Source organism: Muscardinus avellanarius, assembly GCF_963383645.1.
Source record: "Muscardinus avellanarius genome assembly, chromosome: 8".
Classification (NCBI taxonomy): Eukaryota; Metazoa; Chordata; class Mammalia; order Rodentia; family Gliridae; genus Muscardinus; species Muscardinus avellanarius.
Genome location: NC_137794.1, coordinates 10,081,515 through 10,094,586, shown reverse-complemented (window position 1 = coordinate 10,094,586; position 13,072 = coordinate 10,081,515). Strand labels below are relative to the sequence as shown.

Genomic DNA, 13,072 nt, shown 5'->3' with positions numbered 1-13,072 from the left:
CTTCCTGAACCCTTTCCTCTACCCTAATGGCTTCCCATCTACTTGCTGAATTTTATTTTATTTTATTTTGCAGTCCTGAGTGTTGAGCTCAGGGTTATTCTACCTCTGAGCTACACCCCCAGCTTATTTTATTTTTTATTTTGAAACAGGATCTCACTAAGTTGCAGAGGACCTCACTAAGTAGCTGAGGCTGGTGGCGAACCTGTGGTCCTCCTATTTCAGCCTCCCAAGTACTGGGATTTCAAGCATGGGCCACCACACCGGGTTTGCTTGCTGAATTTTAATCTTGCCTTCTTTTTTTTTAAACAACATAACTAGTTGGGTTTTTTTTGTGTGTGTGTGTGTATCTGGGAATGGAACTCAGGGGCATTCTACCTCCGAGCTAAACCCCCAGCCCTATTTTTTATTCTTTATTTTGAAACCGGGTCTCACTGAGTGGCAAAGGGCCTCACTAAGTAGCTGAGGCTGTTCGCGAACCACGATCCTCCAGTATAAGCCTCCTGAATGCTGGGATTATGAGCATGCGCCACCACGCCTGGCTATATATAACCAATGTTTTTGAGAATTAATTTGAAGAAGCACCTGAGGCGATTATTATAGTGACAGCAGCAACAAGAATGTCAAGCCCTTTTCAAATGCTTTACACATAATCTCAGTATTTACTTCATTTAGCTGTGAGATAGTTAATATTAACTCCATTTTACAGATAAAAATACAGAGAGGCAAAGTAACTTTCCAGGCCAGGCGTGGTGGCACACGCTGGTAATCCCAGTACTTGGGAGTCTGAGACAGGAGGAACGCAGGTTTGTGGCCAGCCTCAGCTACTTAGTGAGGCCCTCTGCAACTTAGTGCGAACTTCAAAATCAAGAATAAAAAACAGGGCTGGGGATGTAGCTCTTCAAAGGTTCGAGTGCTGCAAAGTGCAGACTTAACCCCAAATCTTATGCACATCACCAATATATTCTGGGAAGAATGCTGCCAGCCCGCCCCAAGCTTGTGTGATTCTGCAACAGCTGTGGAATCCTGGCATCTGGATAGGCTGACGGGATCTCTGATCACACAGGCCAGCGCTTTTTATCATAGACGTGGCTATGGGGAGAGCAGATGTGGACAGCCCCCAAGATCCTTGAGTCTGCCACTCAAACCCTAGTCCATCTTGGTTAAGTCACTTAAGCTTTCTGTGTGTCAATTATAAACATCTATAATATAAAATGGGCAATATCCTCTTCTAGCTCCAAAAGCTAGAAGTTGATGAGCAAGAATTGGAAAATTTGCCCAAGATTTCCCTCTCCTGCTCATCTCCATATCAATTCAATCACTTTTTTATTATTTAGAGAATACTTTATTAGTTTCAAACCCAAGTAGATAAGACCTTACATATTTAATACAGTACTTTACCCCTGTGCAAATGGAAAAAAAAATTAACGTTTTTAGACCAATATGGCTGTTAATTTATGTACATTGCCAACTCAACACGGTAAATGGGATACTTTTTTCATAGTTAACAGCATTCAATCACTTCTGATATGTTCCTTAGATATGATGCATCCACCTTGTCTCCGCAACTCTCACCTAATGCTGGGCCCCGCGCCTGTGCGCAGCTGTGTGGTTTCTGAGGGGTCCCGATCTGCCCTTCCCCCAGCCCCCACTAATCCATGCTCTACTCAGCCACGGCACCAGGCGCATAGCTGCTGCTTCTGTACAGCACACCATCCCCAAGGGCTCCTAGGCCCTCCAAGAGGTGGCCAAGCTTCCATCTCCTTGTCTGCTCCTTAGCTCCACCTCTGTCTCCACATTCCAGCCACACTTATAGGCACCGTGAGATGCCTTGTCTGTATCTTTAGGCTTTAAACATCCCCTTTTCCTCCCCTTCACTTTGATAAGTTCTGATTCATCTTTTAAGACTCAATTCAGCCGGGTGTGGTGGTGCACACTTGTAATCCCAGCATTTGGGAGGCTGAGACTGGAGGATCGCGGTTCGCGGACATCCTCAGCTACTTAGTGAGGCTCTCTGCAACTCAGTGAGACCTGGTTTCAAAATAAAGAATAAAAAATAGGGCAGGGGGTGTATCTCAGAGGTTGAATGCCCCTGGGTTCCATCCCCAGACTCGCAAAAAAAAAAAAAAAAAAAGACTCAATTCAGATGTCATCTCTAGAAATTTTCTTCGAACCCTCTGTATCCTGCCCCAAGTCTGAACTTCTCTGCACTTCAAATACTCTAATCTTGCCAGCCCAAAGCATTATAACTAGACTCTAGTGTACCTGTGCTACGATACCATTCTGAGCTCTTTGAAGACAGGAACTATTTTTTTGTGTGTCTGTCATTCTGGGATTGAACCCAGGGGCATTCTATCTCTGAACTACACCCCAGCCCTATTTTTTATTTATTCTGAAACACAGTCTCACTAAGTTGCCGAGGGCCTCACTAAGTAGCCAAGGCTGGCCACAAACCTGTGATCCTCTTGTCTCAGCTTCCAAAGTCCTGGGACTACAAGCATGCGCCACCATGCCCGGCATAGAAACTATTTTATATCCATGTTTATATTCTTAGTTTTCAATAGTTGTCAATTAATAGTTCAATAGTAGGTATTCTGTGAATGCTGAAAAAATGATAAAATATCAACAACTTTGTTGAAAGTCTGAGAATTTCCTAAATTGTTTCTGTATGTTGTCTGTATAATTTTGAGTGATATAAAAATAAAGTGATAGATGGGTATGGAGTTACATGCCTGTAATCCCAGCTATTTGGGAGGTTGAGGCAGGACTATAAGTTTAAGGTTATTCTGTGTAGCAGACTGTTTTTTTCTTTTTAATGTTAATCTTTTTTTTTTTTTTTTGGTACTGGGAATTGAACCCAGGGGCATTCTATCTCTAATATACACCCCCAGTCTCCTCCTTTTTTTTTTTTTTTTTTTTTTGTTCAAAAGTTCTTGTTGAACCTGCATTTTTCCTGTCTTAGCTTCCTCAGTACTGGGATTACAGACATGGACCACCCTGCCCAGCTCCTGTTCATTTTTTACATGAAGCAAATACAGGAAATTTTAATGTCAGTATAAAAAAAGCGATTTAAAAGCAACTTAAAAGAAGGAGGCTATTACTAGTGGTAAATTTTGATATTCGAGTGTGGGGGATCAGTCTGCTTGCCTGCAGTCTCTTTGTCTCCTGGGCAAGAGCACTGGGCGGCATCCTCATGAGATTCCTTTTTGAGGCGGTGGTCTTTCACGGTTAGCCCCTTCATTCACTTTCCCTTCAGTTTATCAGAAAACACAACTCCTCTTTCCCCTAGAGGGAACGAAACTTTGAACTATCAAAGGCTGATCACAGGAGAAGACAGGGTGAGATGGAGCGAAATACTTGGGGACAAGTGGCATATTGTAAAGAAGGGTCAAACAACCAGGACAGCAGGAGGCAGCGAGTGCTCAGGGGAGGAGCCTGCAGCCAGCTGTCATAGAACAAAGTACGGATACCTGCAATGAACTGGAGCCTTGCTCAGTGTGTCCAAAGGGGATTCATCCACAGGGCGTAATCTACTGACTGAAGTCCTTGGGACTGGCAGGCAGATTTCCCAAGAAGGTGTCGTGGTTTGCAGGGGCTTTGGCTTCTATGCCACGAGTGACTGCATGGCACCTTCCTTTCAAATATCTACCTTGTCTAAGCCAGGCATGGCACATGCTTGTAATCCCAGCATTCGGGAAGCTGAGATCCGAGGATCGCAGTTCATGGACACCCTCAGCTACTTAGTGAGGCCCTCTGCAACTTAGTGAGACCCTGTTTCAAAATAAAGAATAAAAAATAGGGCAGGGGTGTAGTTCAGAGGTCGAATGCTCCCGGCTTCTATTCCCAGACCCCCACCCCCCAAAAAAAGGAGGATTGCATAGGTTTGAAGCCAGCTTCAGCTACTTAGTGAGGTGCTCAGCATCTTAGACCCTGTTTCCAAATGAAAAAAGTATAAATAGGTCTGGGAGGTAGGAAAGCCTCTGGGTTTCACCCTCAGTACCGCAAAAAAAAAAAAAAAAAAAAAAAAATCTACCCTGTCTAATATATATTTATCATTCTTTTCCTTCTCTTATTATGTGCATTTTTAAAATGACAATTACTTAGAAAAGATTTCAACTGTTGCTGGACTTAGAAAGTTAAAGTAAGAAATACCATTAAGATGACTTCTATTATTATATTATTATCTGGGTCATATCCTGAGCTCTATTTGAAAGCTTACTTTTTTTTTTAAAACTCTTGCAGAAATACTATCTGTGTTTCCAGAAACTGGGAGCCATGGAGGAGGAACAGTTATCACAATTACAGGAGATTTCTTTGACAGTTCTGCCCAGGTTACCATTGCAGGTAACTATGTCAAAATGGTGGAGAATAGTTCATCACAGCACATGCTGTACGAGTTTATGTGCCGCCTCTGTCCTGGGGGCTGAGGAGGGAAGCCATCTTTGCCCTCTCTGAAATATCTTGTCTCTAAGGCCTTTTACCTGTGCTGCTTTGGTCCTGCAAATCTGCAAATGTGTTAGAGAACAGGATGTCCTGAAGGCCCCTTACAATGCAGGGACCGTTCCCTCAGCCATCCCCTTACTGGGGTGAAAAAGTACAGCTGCCTTTTCTACTTCTATTAAAAAACAACTGCACTCAGGCGTGGTGGCACACACTCATAGTCCCAGCATTCAGGAGGCTGAGACAGGAGGATTGCAGTTTGCAGACAGCCTCAGCTACTTAGTGAGGCCCTTTGCAACTCAGTGAGATCCTGTTTCAAAATCAAGAATAAAAAAAATAGGGCTGGGGTGTAGCCTGGAGGCAGAATGCCTCTGGGTTACATCTCCAGCACTGCAAACAATAACAACAACAACAATAACAACAATAATAACAACAACTTCGCCCCTCACTTTCTTTCCTTAGCAGGAGTGGGTGGGCATTTGCTTCGCACATTCCTCCAGAATGCCCCTTGGCAAACTCCTTTGTGGCACCTGTGTAGACTGTTTCAATCCGCCAGGTAGGATGGTCCTCTAGTGGGTGATGCCCAGGATGCACCAGAGTCCTCAGGTTCAGGTGACACTCACCCTCCCTGTTCAGCACAGCCCCAGGCATGGCTTGGCCTTTCAGGACTTTCTTTTTGATTACCAGGAGTTTCCCCAAGCTCCACTGCCCATACTCTGCCTCTCTGGGCCTCCTTCGACCCAGGCGATCACTATTGCTGTCCTATCCACAGCCAGCCCTTGGGTATAGAGTGGGAACCTGTCTACTCAAGTCTGGTCCTACTATCATATTGATTGACTTCTGTCTACCTATGTGTGAAATTAAAAAAATTCTCCATAGGCATTCCATGTGACGTTACACATGCGTCTCCCAGGAAGATTGAATGTAACACCAGGGCTCCAGGAAAAGGTGCGAGGCTCACTGCTCCTCAGGCAGGTAAGGAAGTCACCGGGCTGTCCTCTGAACTCCAGTTATGTGGTTGATTTTGAGCACCTGGGGAGAGAAATAAACATCTGAGGTCTGTCGCAGCTGCCTGACTGGTTAGTTCGGCGATCCCTGGGTCCACAATTCCGTCACCAAAGCTCTCCTATTAGGAGGGCTCCTAGTTCTATTTGGCTCTTTATGATACTGGACTCCTAGCTCCAGGCAGATGTAGGGTCAGCGGAACTCAGCGGAGACCACAATGCAGAAACAGACCTGCCATCGAGACACTGTAGCTGCTGGATGAAGGCTCCAAACTGCCCCCTGCATAGGACAGGTCAGTTGCACGTCCGTGATCTAGGAAGATAGGAGCAGCAGAGCGTGCCCTTCCTGCTCATGACAACGTTATCAGGCAAGGCCAAAGAGCGGGGCACAATCACGTGGTGTGTCTCTCCCCTGTGGACATCTACCTGCTGCTTTGAAAAGGAGGGTTGGATTGTGCCATGGCTACCAGCGTATGCCTGCAGTGATCAGAGGCGGAGGAGCCAAGGCAGCCTGTCCTTCTTTATTAAAGCTTCCACCTTATGGCTTCAAGCACTTTTCTGCTAACCGTTAGAACTGGAGGCTCAGGCTGGGGCTTAAGGGCAGTTGGCATGCTAGCCAGCCCAGAGACATCGGCCACGCGTCTGCGCACCTGGGCTGGCTTCATGGTTAGGCTAGACGCAGTCACAGTCAACTTCAGAGGCTCAGAACCTGCAAGGAGAGTCGGCCCGGGGGAGGAAATCTTCCTAAGGAAAAGCCATTCAGTCGTGAAAATGCCTGCAAAGCTTTGGCTTGAGAACTCGCCGGCTCCCAGATCTACAGTTTTTACTTAAGGAGAGCTCCCATCTGAGGAAGCAAAACTACTGAAACAAGTAATTGGGAGAATGTGTGTTTCCTGCGTCCGGAAATAGAAAACCCCACTACCTTGTGGAGTGCCTCCTGCTTTAGCTATCCGGAGGGTGGTAGGATAATTTCCTGAAATTGGCTATTTTTGATGGTTAGTAGTGTCCTTTATGCAAAGCTTTTGAAATTTCTGCCATGGAAGTAGGGCAAATTACTATGCAAAGAAGTGGCTTTCCATTGGGGATTTTTTTTTTTTTTTCCTGGAGATATTTGACAATGTCGGGAAAGAATGTTTGGTGTTATTCCTTGGGAAGGTGGTGGTGTTACTCAGTAGATCCTGCTAAGTTCCTGTGATGCACAGAACAGCTTCATCATTAGGGCGACGCAGCCTCACATGTGTCCAGGTTGAGAAACTTTGGGCTTAAGTAATATTTTTAGTAATCCCAGTACCTGGGAGGCTGAGACAGGAGGATCGCAGGTTTGAGTTCAGCCTCAGCAACTTAGCAAAACCCTGTTTCAAAATTTTTAAAAGGGGAAAGGGTGCTGTGTGTGTAACTCAGAGGCAGGATATCCGCCCTGGATTTAATCTCTAGTACTCCCACCCCCCACCAAATAACCCCACCTCAAATTCAACAAGGTAATATTCCCAAAATATGTTCTTAATTTTCTGCTTATCCATTATTGACGTGTCCATTTTAGGAGTTAATGAAGAACAACAGCAGAAGATTAAAATAATAGTTATTCTTGTCGCCATCTTTCCTGAGCACTTACTGTATTTCAGACTCTTTGTGTATAGATTTCTGGTTTCCATAGTCCTAGGTCATTGTTTCTACTTATTATTGGTTCCATCTTGACACATGATAAAGTGAAGACATGAGGCATTAAGCAATTTGTTTGAAGCTACACATCTTTAGGAAGGGGCAGGGCTGGGATCTGAACCTACAGCTTTGTGTCCAGAGCCTTTCTCTGGTTCCATTGGCTTCAGGTGTTTTTTAATATAAAACGCACATTAGTAGGTATATAATTAAAGTTGGGTAATCCCAGTACTTAGGAGGCCGAGGCAGGAGGATTACAGGTTTAAGGCCAGGCTCAGCACCTTAGTGAGACCTTCAGCAACTTTGTGACACCCTGTTTTAAAATGAAATTTAAAAATAGGCTTGGGGTTATAGCTCAGAGGTAAATATTCAGGTTCTGGTTCAATCCCCAGTGACACCCACCTCTCACCAATAAAATGGGGACACCGTTTAGAACGTCACATAATAGTGGCTGGCATGCCTCATCGTTGGCTTAGTGGGCATTTCCACAAATTGACATTGTGGCACTTGAAAAATATATGGATTGCCAAATTTTGGGGAAATGTGGATGTTTGGAAAGAATTTCCCAGGTTGAACTTGACTTTATTTTATTTTTTTGTATTTTATTTTGTGGTACTGGAGATGGAACCCAGAAGCATTCTATCTCTGAGCTACACCCCCAGTCCTGTTTTTTTTTATTCTCTATTTTGAAACAAGGTCTCACTGAGTTGCAAAAGGCCTCACTAAGTAGCTGAGGCTGTCCGCGAACCGCGATCCTCCTGTCTCAGCCTCCCGAATGATGGGATTACAAGTGTGCGCCACCACGCCCGGCTAAAACTTGACTTTATAAGACCCAAGAGTCCACTTCAGGCTTTGGGAAGCACACGCCACAGCTCTCTGGCCTCCTCCATCCCGCCACAGTGTTCATCCTCTCCTCCACAGGTGCCCTGGACTCGGCCTTCTTTTCCAGGCCGTCTCATTCAAAAGGGCTTCCCACCTGGCTTTGGTACTGAGAGCACATCTCCTTACTGATTCTCAGCAAGTCTCTCCATCAATGTTCTCACTACCATAACCCAACATATTAACCACACAGCCTTGGGGAAGGGAGAGTTATTTGCTCACAGTTTCTTGGAGATTCTGGGTTCAGCCCATGTAAGGCCTGGGTCTGAAGATCGGCCCAGAGCAGCAGGAAGTGGAGGGAGAGCTTACTCAGAGCTCTGCTCTCACATCATGGAGGCCAGAATCAAGGGAGAGAGAGAGAGAGAGAGAGAGAGAGAGAGAGAGAGAGAGAGAGAGAGAGGGACAGACAGACTCTGGACATTAATGAATGAATGGGAACATTCTAGATCTGATGATAACATGAAGAGACTGTATTCTATGCAAGATATTTTGCTTTCCAGAACATTTGTGGTAACGATGCCTGTCATATGACTATTGCATCTCCGGGTCGTGGGTAACTCCTCTTTAGAATAGCACCTGGGTCGTCCTTTGCTCTGTGATTTGACGTATAGTGGTCCCCAGTTTGGGGAGGAATGTTCTTTGATGGTTTTGTCTTGCAGGCAATCGAGGGCTTCTTTTTGAAGTTGGAGATGCTGCCGAGGGCTCTGAACTGAGTGAAGCCACCCCCGGGTACAGGTGGCAGATTGTGCCTAATGCCAGTTCTCCATTGGGGTTTTGGTCAAAGGAAGGACAGCCTTTTAGGTATGTTGGAGGAAAAGTGGGAGTCTTTACAAAAGCATCTTTACTCGCCTAGGCAAATCTAGGATAGAGATCAGAAAGGCGGTGAGGTCTCCAGGGAGAATTTCTCCCATCAGCCCATTCAACAATAGAGCTCAAGAGCGTTCTCAGGCAGTGATGGTCAAGCTAGTGACCACTGACCCTTTGTAGGTTCATAATCAGATACTGATAACTGGGTATGGTGGCACATGCCTGTAATTTCAATACAAGAGAGGCTGAGAAAGGAGGATCGCAGGTTTGAGACCAGCTTCAACAACTTAACGAGGCGCTCAGCAGCTTAGTGAGACCCTGTTTCAAATTAAAAAAAAAAAAAAAGAGGGCTGAAGGTGTAGTTCAGAGATAGAATGCTCCTGGGTTTCATCCCCAGTGCCCAAAGAACGTATTGATCAATTCTGTAAAGTTCATAATCTCTGCAACTCTGTTTATAATCTGCTTTGGCAACCATTACAATACAGCTGGAACATGGATGATTACAATTGGGATATTGAGCTAAGCTGGGTAGAACTTGGCCAGCAGCTGGGTAGATCTTGCTGCAGCTGTGTGGTTGAGGTGCAGATGCCAAAGTGAGATGTGAGACCTTGCCCTCTGGGCCAGTGCAGGAGCAAAGGCTGGGCAGCGAGAGCAGAGCAGTGGGCCGGTGTCCACCGCTGGAGCTGGCCTGTGGCCTCTGCTGCATCAGGGAGGGGAACCTGGTGGACTCTGGAAGACATGGGTTTCTGGAGACTTCTGAAAGACTGCGTGTGATTAGGATTCTCCTGTTTAGTGTTGTTTTCAAATTTTCACTTTCTTCAGAGCTCAAGTTTGTATCATTCTAAAGTGATCTTTTTATTCTTCTTATTTCTTAAAAAAAATTAAGCAGGGTTTCACTAATTGCTGAGGGCCTTGCTGGAGTTTTGCGACTGGCCTCAACCTGTGATCCTCCTGTCTTAGCCTCCCATGTTTTACGATCACAGGCCTGTGCCGCCATGCCTGTCTTAAAGTGATCTTAAACATACATACAAAACGTTTGAGCGTGGTTTAGCGACTGCTTTCTTGGCATGCCCTCGGTGTAGGCAGTGTGTCGATCCTGTAGTGTGTGGTGGGTCTCTTCTCCCTTCAAAGCCCTCCGAAAGAGGTTGGCGGTGACTGCAGTGGGAATTTCAGCCAGTTTTTCACCTCCTCAACTCAACTGTAGGACAAAACGGTGTCCTTCTGTAAGGGTTTAGGGACTTTGAGGCATGGGAGACGCCAAGCAGAGAAAGTGCACTATGAATAGAAGAACCTTCCCAAGTACGTATTCAGTCAACAATTTATGCTTTAAAAGTGCTAGTCAGCTGGGCGTGGTGGCGCACGCTTGTAATCCCAGCATTCAGGAGGCTGAGACAGGAAGATCATGGTTCACGGACAACCTCAGCTACTTAGTGAGGCCTTCTGCAACTCAGTGAGACCCTGTTTCAATATAAAGAATAAAATATAGGGCAGGGGTTGTAGCTCAGAGGTAGAACGACCCTGTGTTCCATCCTAGTACCAATATGCATCTTTATCATAGTTTTTGAGGACCATTAGTAGTGTTTTTAAAAAAGCTTTTCAGCGTTACTCAGTATGTAAGGGAGTAGATAGAGCTCCTCAAAAGACAAGAACCCTATTTGGACTTATATAGTGGGATTTGGAAGTTATATCTCTGTTGCTACCATTTTGAGGAGTCATAAACTAGGTACAAATCCATTTTTCATTCCCTCTATCATTCATTCTTTAAAATCTAAAAATTTTAAGTTAAAAAATTGGAATATTAATTTGTTGATTAAAAAATGATTATATTGATGGACCTTTAGTTATTTTTGAAAGTATCCTCAAATATAAAATTCTCTCTAAAGATAAAAATAATATGTACACATTAAAGCCAAATTTTAAAACCTCTTTGTATGATCTGAAGGTTTTTTTTTTAAAATAACATAAGTGGAAACACACTTGGTATTTATTCAGTAGTTTGATCAGTTTCTAACCATATCAGTCTCTTATGAAAAGGCACTAGAATTTATATTAAACACTTAAAAAATATCATATTTTAACAATGGTTCATAAAATTGTGTACAGTCTTCTTTAAAGCTGCATTTTCTGGAAATTCAAAATTTAAACTTTAAAATTTAATTTGACATTGCGCACACCTTCAGTAGACTCGACTCTACGATCCATAGTTATTTTTAATTGGAAGAATATTCAATAGGTGTTGAGGCTTCCAGTAAACTCAGAGAAAATTCTGACAGGTGACCAGAGAATAATCAGTATGACTGTACCATAGGCCGTACCGCCATGGTCCCGGGTGTGTCCTGCTGTGGGCGATGTTCTCAGCTGAGCTTTCACACATCCTCCCACTGCGTGGCTGTGATGTTCCTGTAGACGGCACAATTGCAAAGGGATTGTGTCCCTCTGAAGACTGAGAGAGTGAGACCATGCAGATGTTATGGCTCTTTCTAGAACACTCTGAACAACCACGTGGTGTAAGAGCCAGGTTTTCCTTCATCCTTACCATAAAGGATAGAACATGTGGGCGGCCCTGTGCTGGCTCAGCGACTCAGGCCTCTGCTGTTCTCACTTGACTCTGCGTCCTTCTGCTTCACAGAGCACGGCTCAGTGGGTTCTTTGTGGCTCCGGAGACAAATAATTATACGTTCTGGATCCAGGCAGACAGCCACGCATTCTTGCGTTTCAGTTGGTCAGAAGAGCCGAGGACTAAGGTATTCCTTCCTCTCATTTGTCATTTCTCTGTCCCCAGTCCTATATCCCTGAAATAAGAAGCAAAGCAAATCATGTTCTGCAGATAGTTGTAACATGCCATTAGGTAGCTAGGGTCTTTAATTGTTGGAAAAGAATTTAGTTGAATGTAGGGGTGCGGTGGGCAGATGCCTGTAATCCCAGTGCTTGTCAGACAGAGACATAAGGATCCCAGGTTTGAGGCCAGCATGTGGTAACTTAGCAAGACCTTGTTTCAAAATAAAAAAAATAAAAATGGCTGGGGATTTATCTTAGTGGTAGAATGCCCCTGGGCTCAATCCCCATTATTAAAAAAAAAAAAAGAAAAAAATTTAATGGAATATAATGGTACCTATTATTTATTGTGCATTAATTGTTAGCCATTAATGGTACCTACTAATTATTCAGCATTGTTAGGCACTCTGCTCCTGTGTGTGTGTGTGTGTGTGTGTGTGTGTGTGTGTGGTGTGCTGGGGATTGAACCTAGGGGCATTCTACATTCAAGCTATGCCTCCAGCCCTATATTATTTTTTATTTTGAAACAGGGTCTTGTTAAATTACTAAGTACCTCATTAAGTTGTTGGGCTGGCCTCAAACCTGCAATCTTTCTGTCTCAGCCTCCTAAGTACTTGGAATTCTGCTGCTACATTTTTTTTTTTTTTTTTTTTACGGTACTGGGGATGGAACCCAGGGTCATTCTACCTCTGGGCTACACCCCCAGCCCTATTATTCATTCCTTAATTTGAGTCAGGGTCTCACTGAATTGCAAAGGGCCTCACTAGGTAGCTGAGGCTGTCCTCAAACTGTGATCCTCCTGTCTCAGCCTCCCGAATGCTGGGATTCCAAGCGTGTGCCACCACGCCTGGCTGCCGCTACGTTTTTAAGAGATCTTGTTAAGTCTTCATTGCATTTTTGTGAGCTCTGCCTATTTGTCTACATTTTTCAGATGAGGAAATTGAGGCTTAGAAGGAATGCATGGCTGATTCAGGGCCACTTAGATAATAAAATATTCAGAATTTATACTCAGATTTGTCTCATTTTAAAACTTATGCCCTTGTCACTAACTGTGGGCAGGACTATATCCCCATCGATTACGAAGGATAAGAATAGGTGCCCTTAAAAAGCAGTTAAAATTTACTTGTGCCATAGACAAGGAGCTGCAGTAGGTTTAATATGCATTGGGGGGGGGTTGGGGATGGAACCCAGGGGCATTCAACCTCTGAGCTACATCCCCTGCCCTATTTTTTATTCTTTATTTTGAACCCGGGTCTCACTGAGTTGCGGAGGGCCTCACTAAGTAGCTGAGGATGTCCGCGAACCGCGATCCTCCGATCTCAGCCTCCCAAATGCTGGGATTACAAGCGTGCACCACCACGCCTGGCTCTAATATGCATCTTTGGAAGTGATTTTGCTTTGGTTGATAAAGCTCAGAGATTGACGTGATTAGGTTATTCTAGGTCTCTCAAGGGCTAAACGCTACTCTTTTCACAACATCTTGTAGACTAAGTATGTTAGGTTGGCTGTTCCTA

The 13,072-nt window shown here is 44.4% G+C and overlaps 1 protein-coding gene across 1 annotated transcript in view; it reads left to right on the top strand.

Annotated features, from left to right (window-relative positions):
• The window catches only part of PKHD1 (PKHD1 ciliary IPT domain containing fibrocystin/polyductin), a gene marked incomplete at both ends in the record, with an annotated part of 452,539 nt that overhangs the window by 27,678 nt on the left and 411,789 nt on the right, over positions 1-13,072 (top strand). Inside the window, 4 exons of the mRNA XM_080700604.1 lie at positions 4,240-4,341; positions 5,317-5,412; positions 8,636-8,777; positions 11,413-11,527. Of these exons, the coding sequence (XP_080556730.1) occupies positions 4,240-4,341; positions 5,317-5,412; positions 8,636-8,777; positions 11,413-11,527 (455 nt within the window). The remainder of the gene's footprint in view (positions 1-4,239; positions 4,342-5,316; positions 5,413-8,635; positions 8,778-11,412; positions 11,528-13,072) is intronic.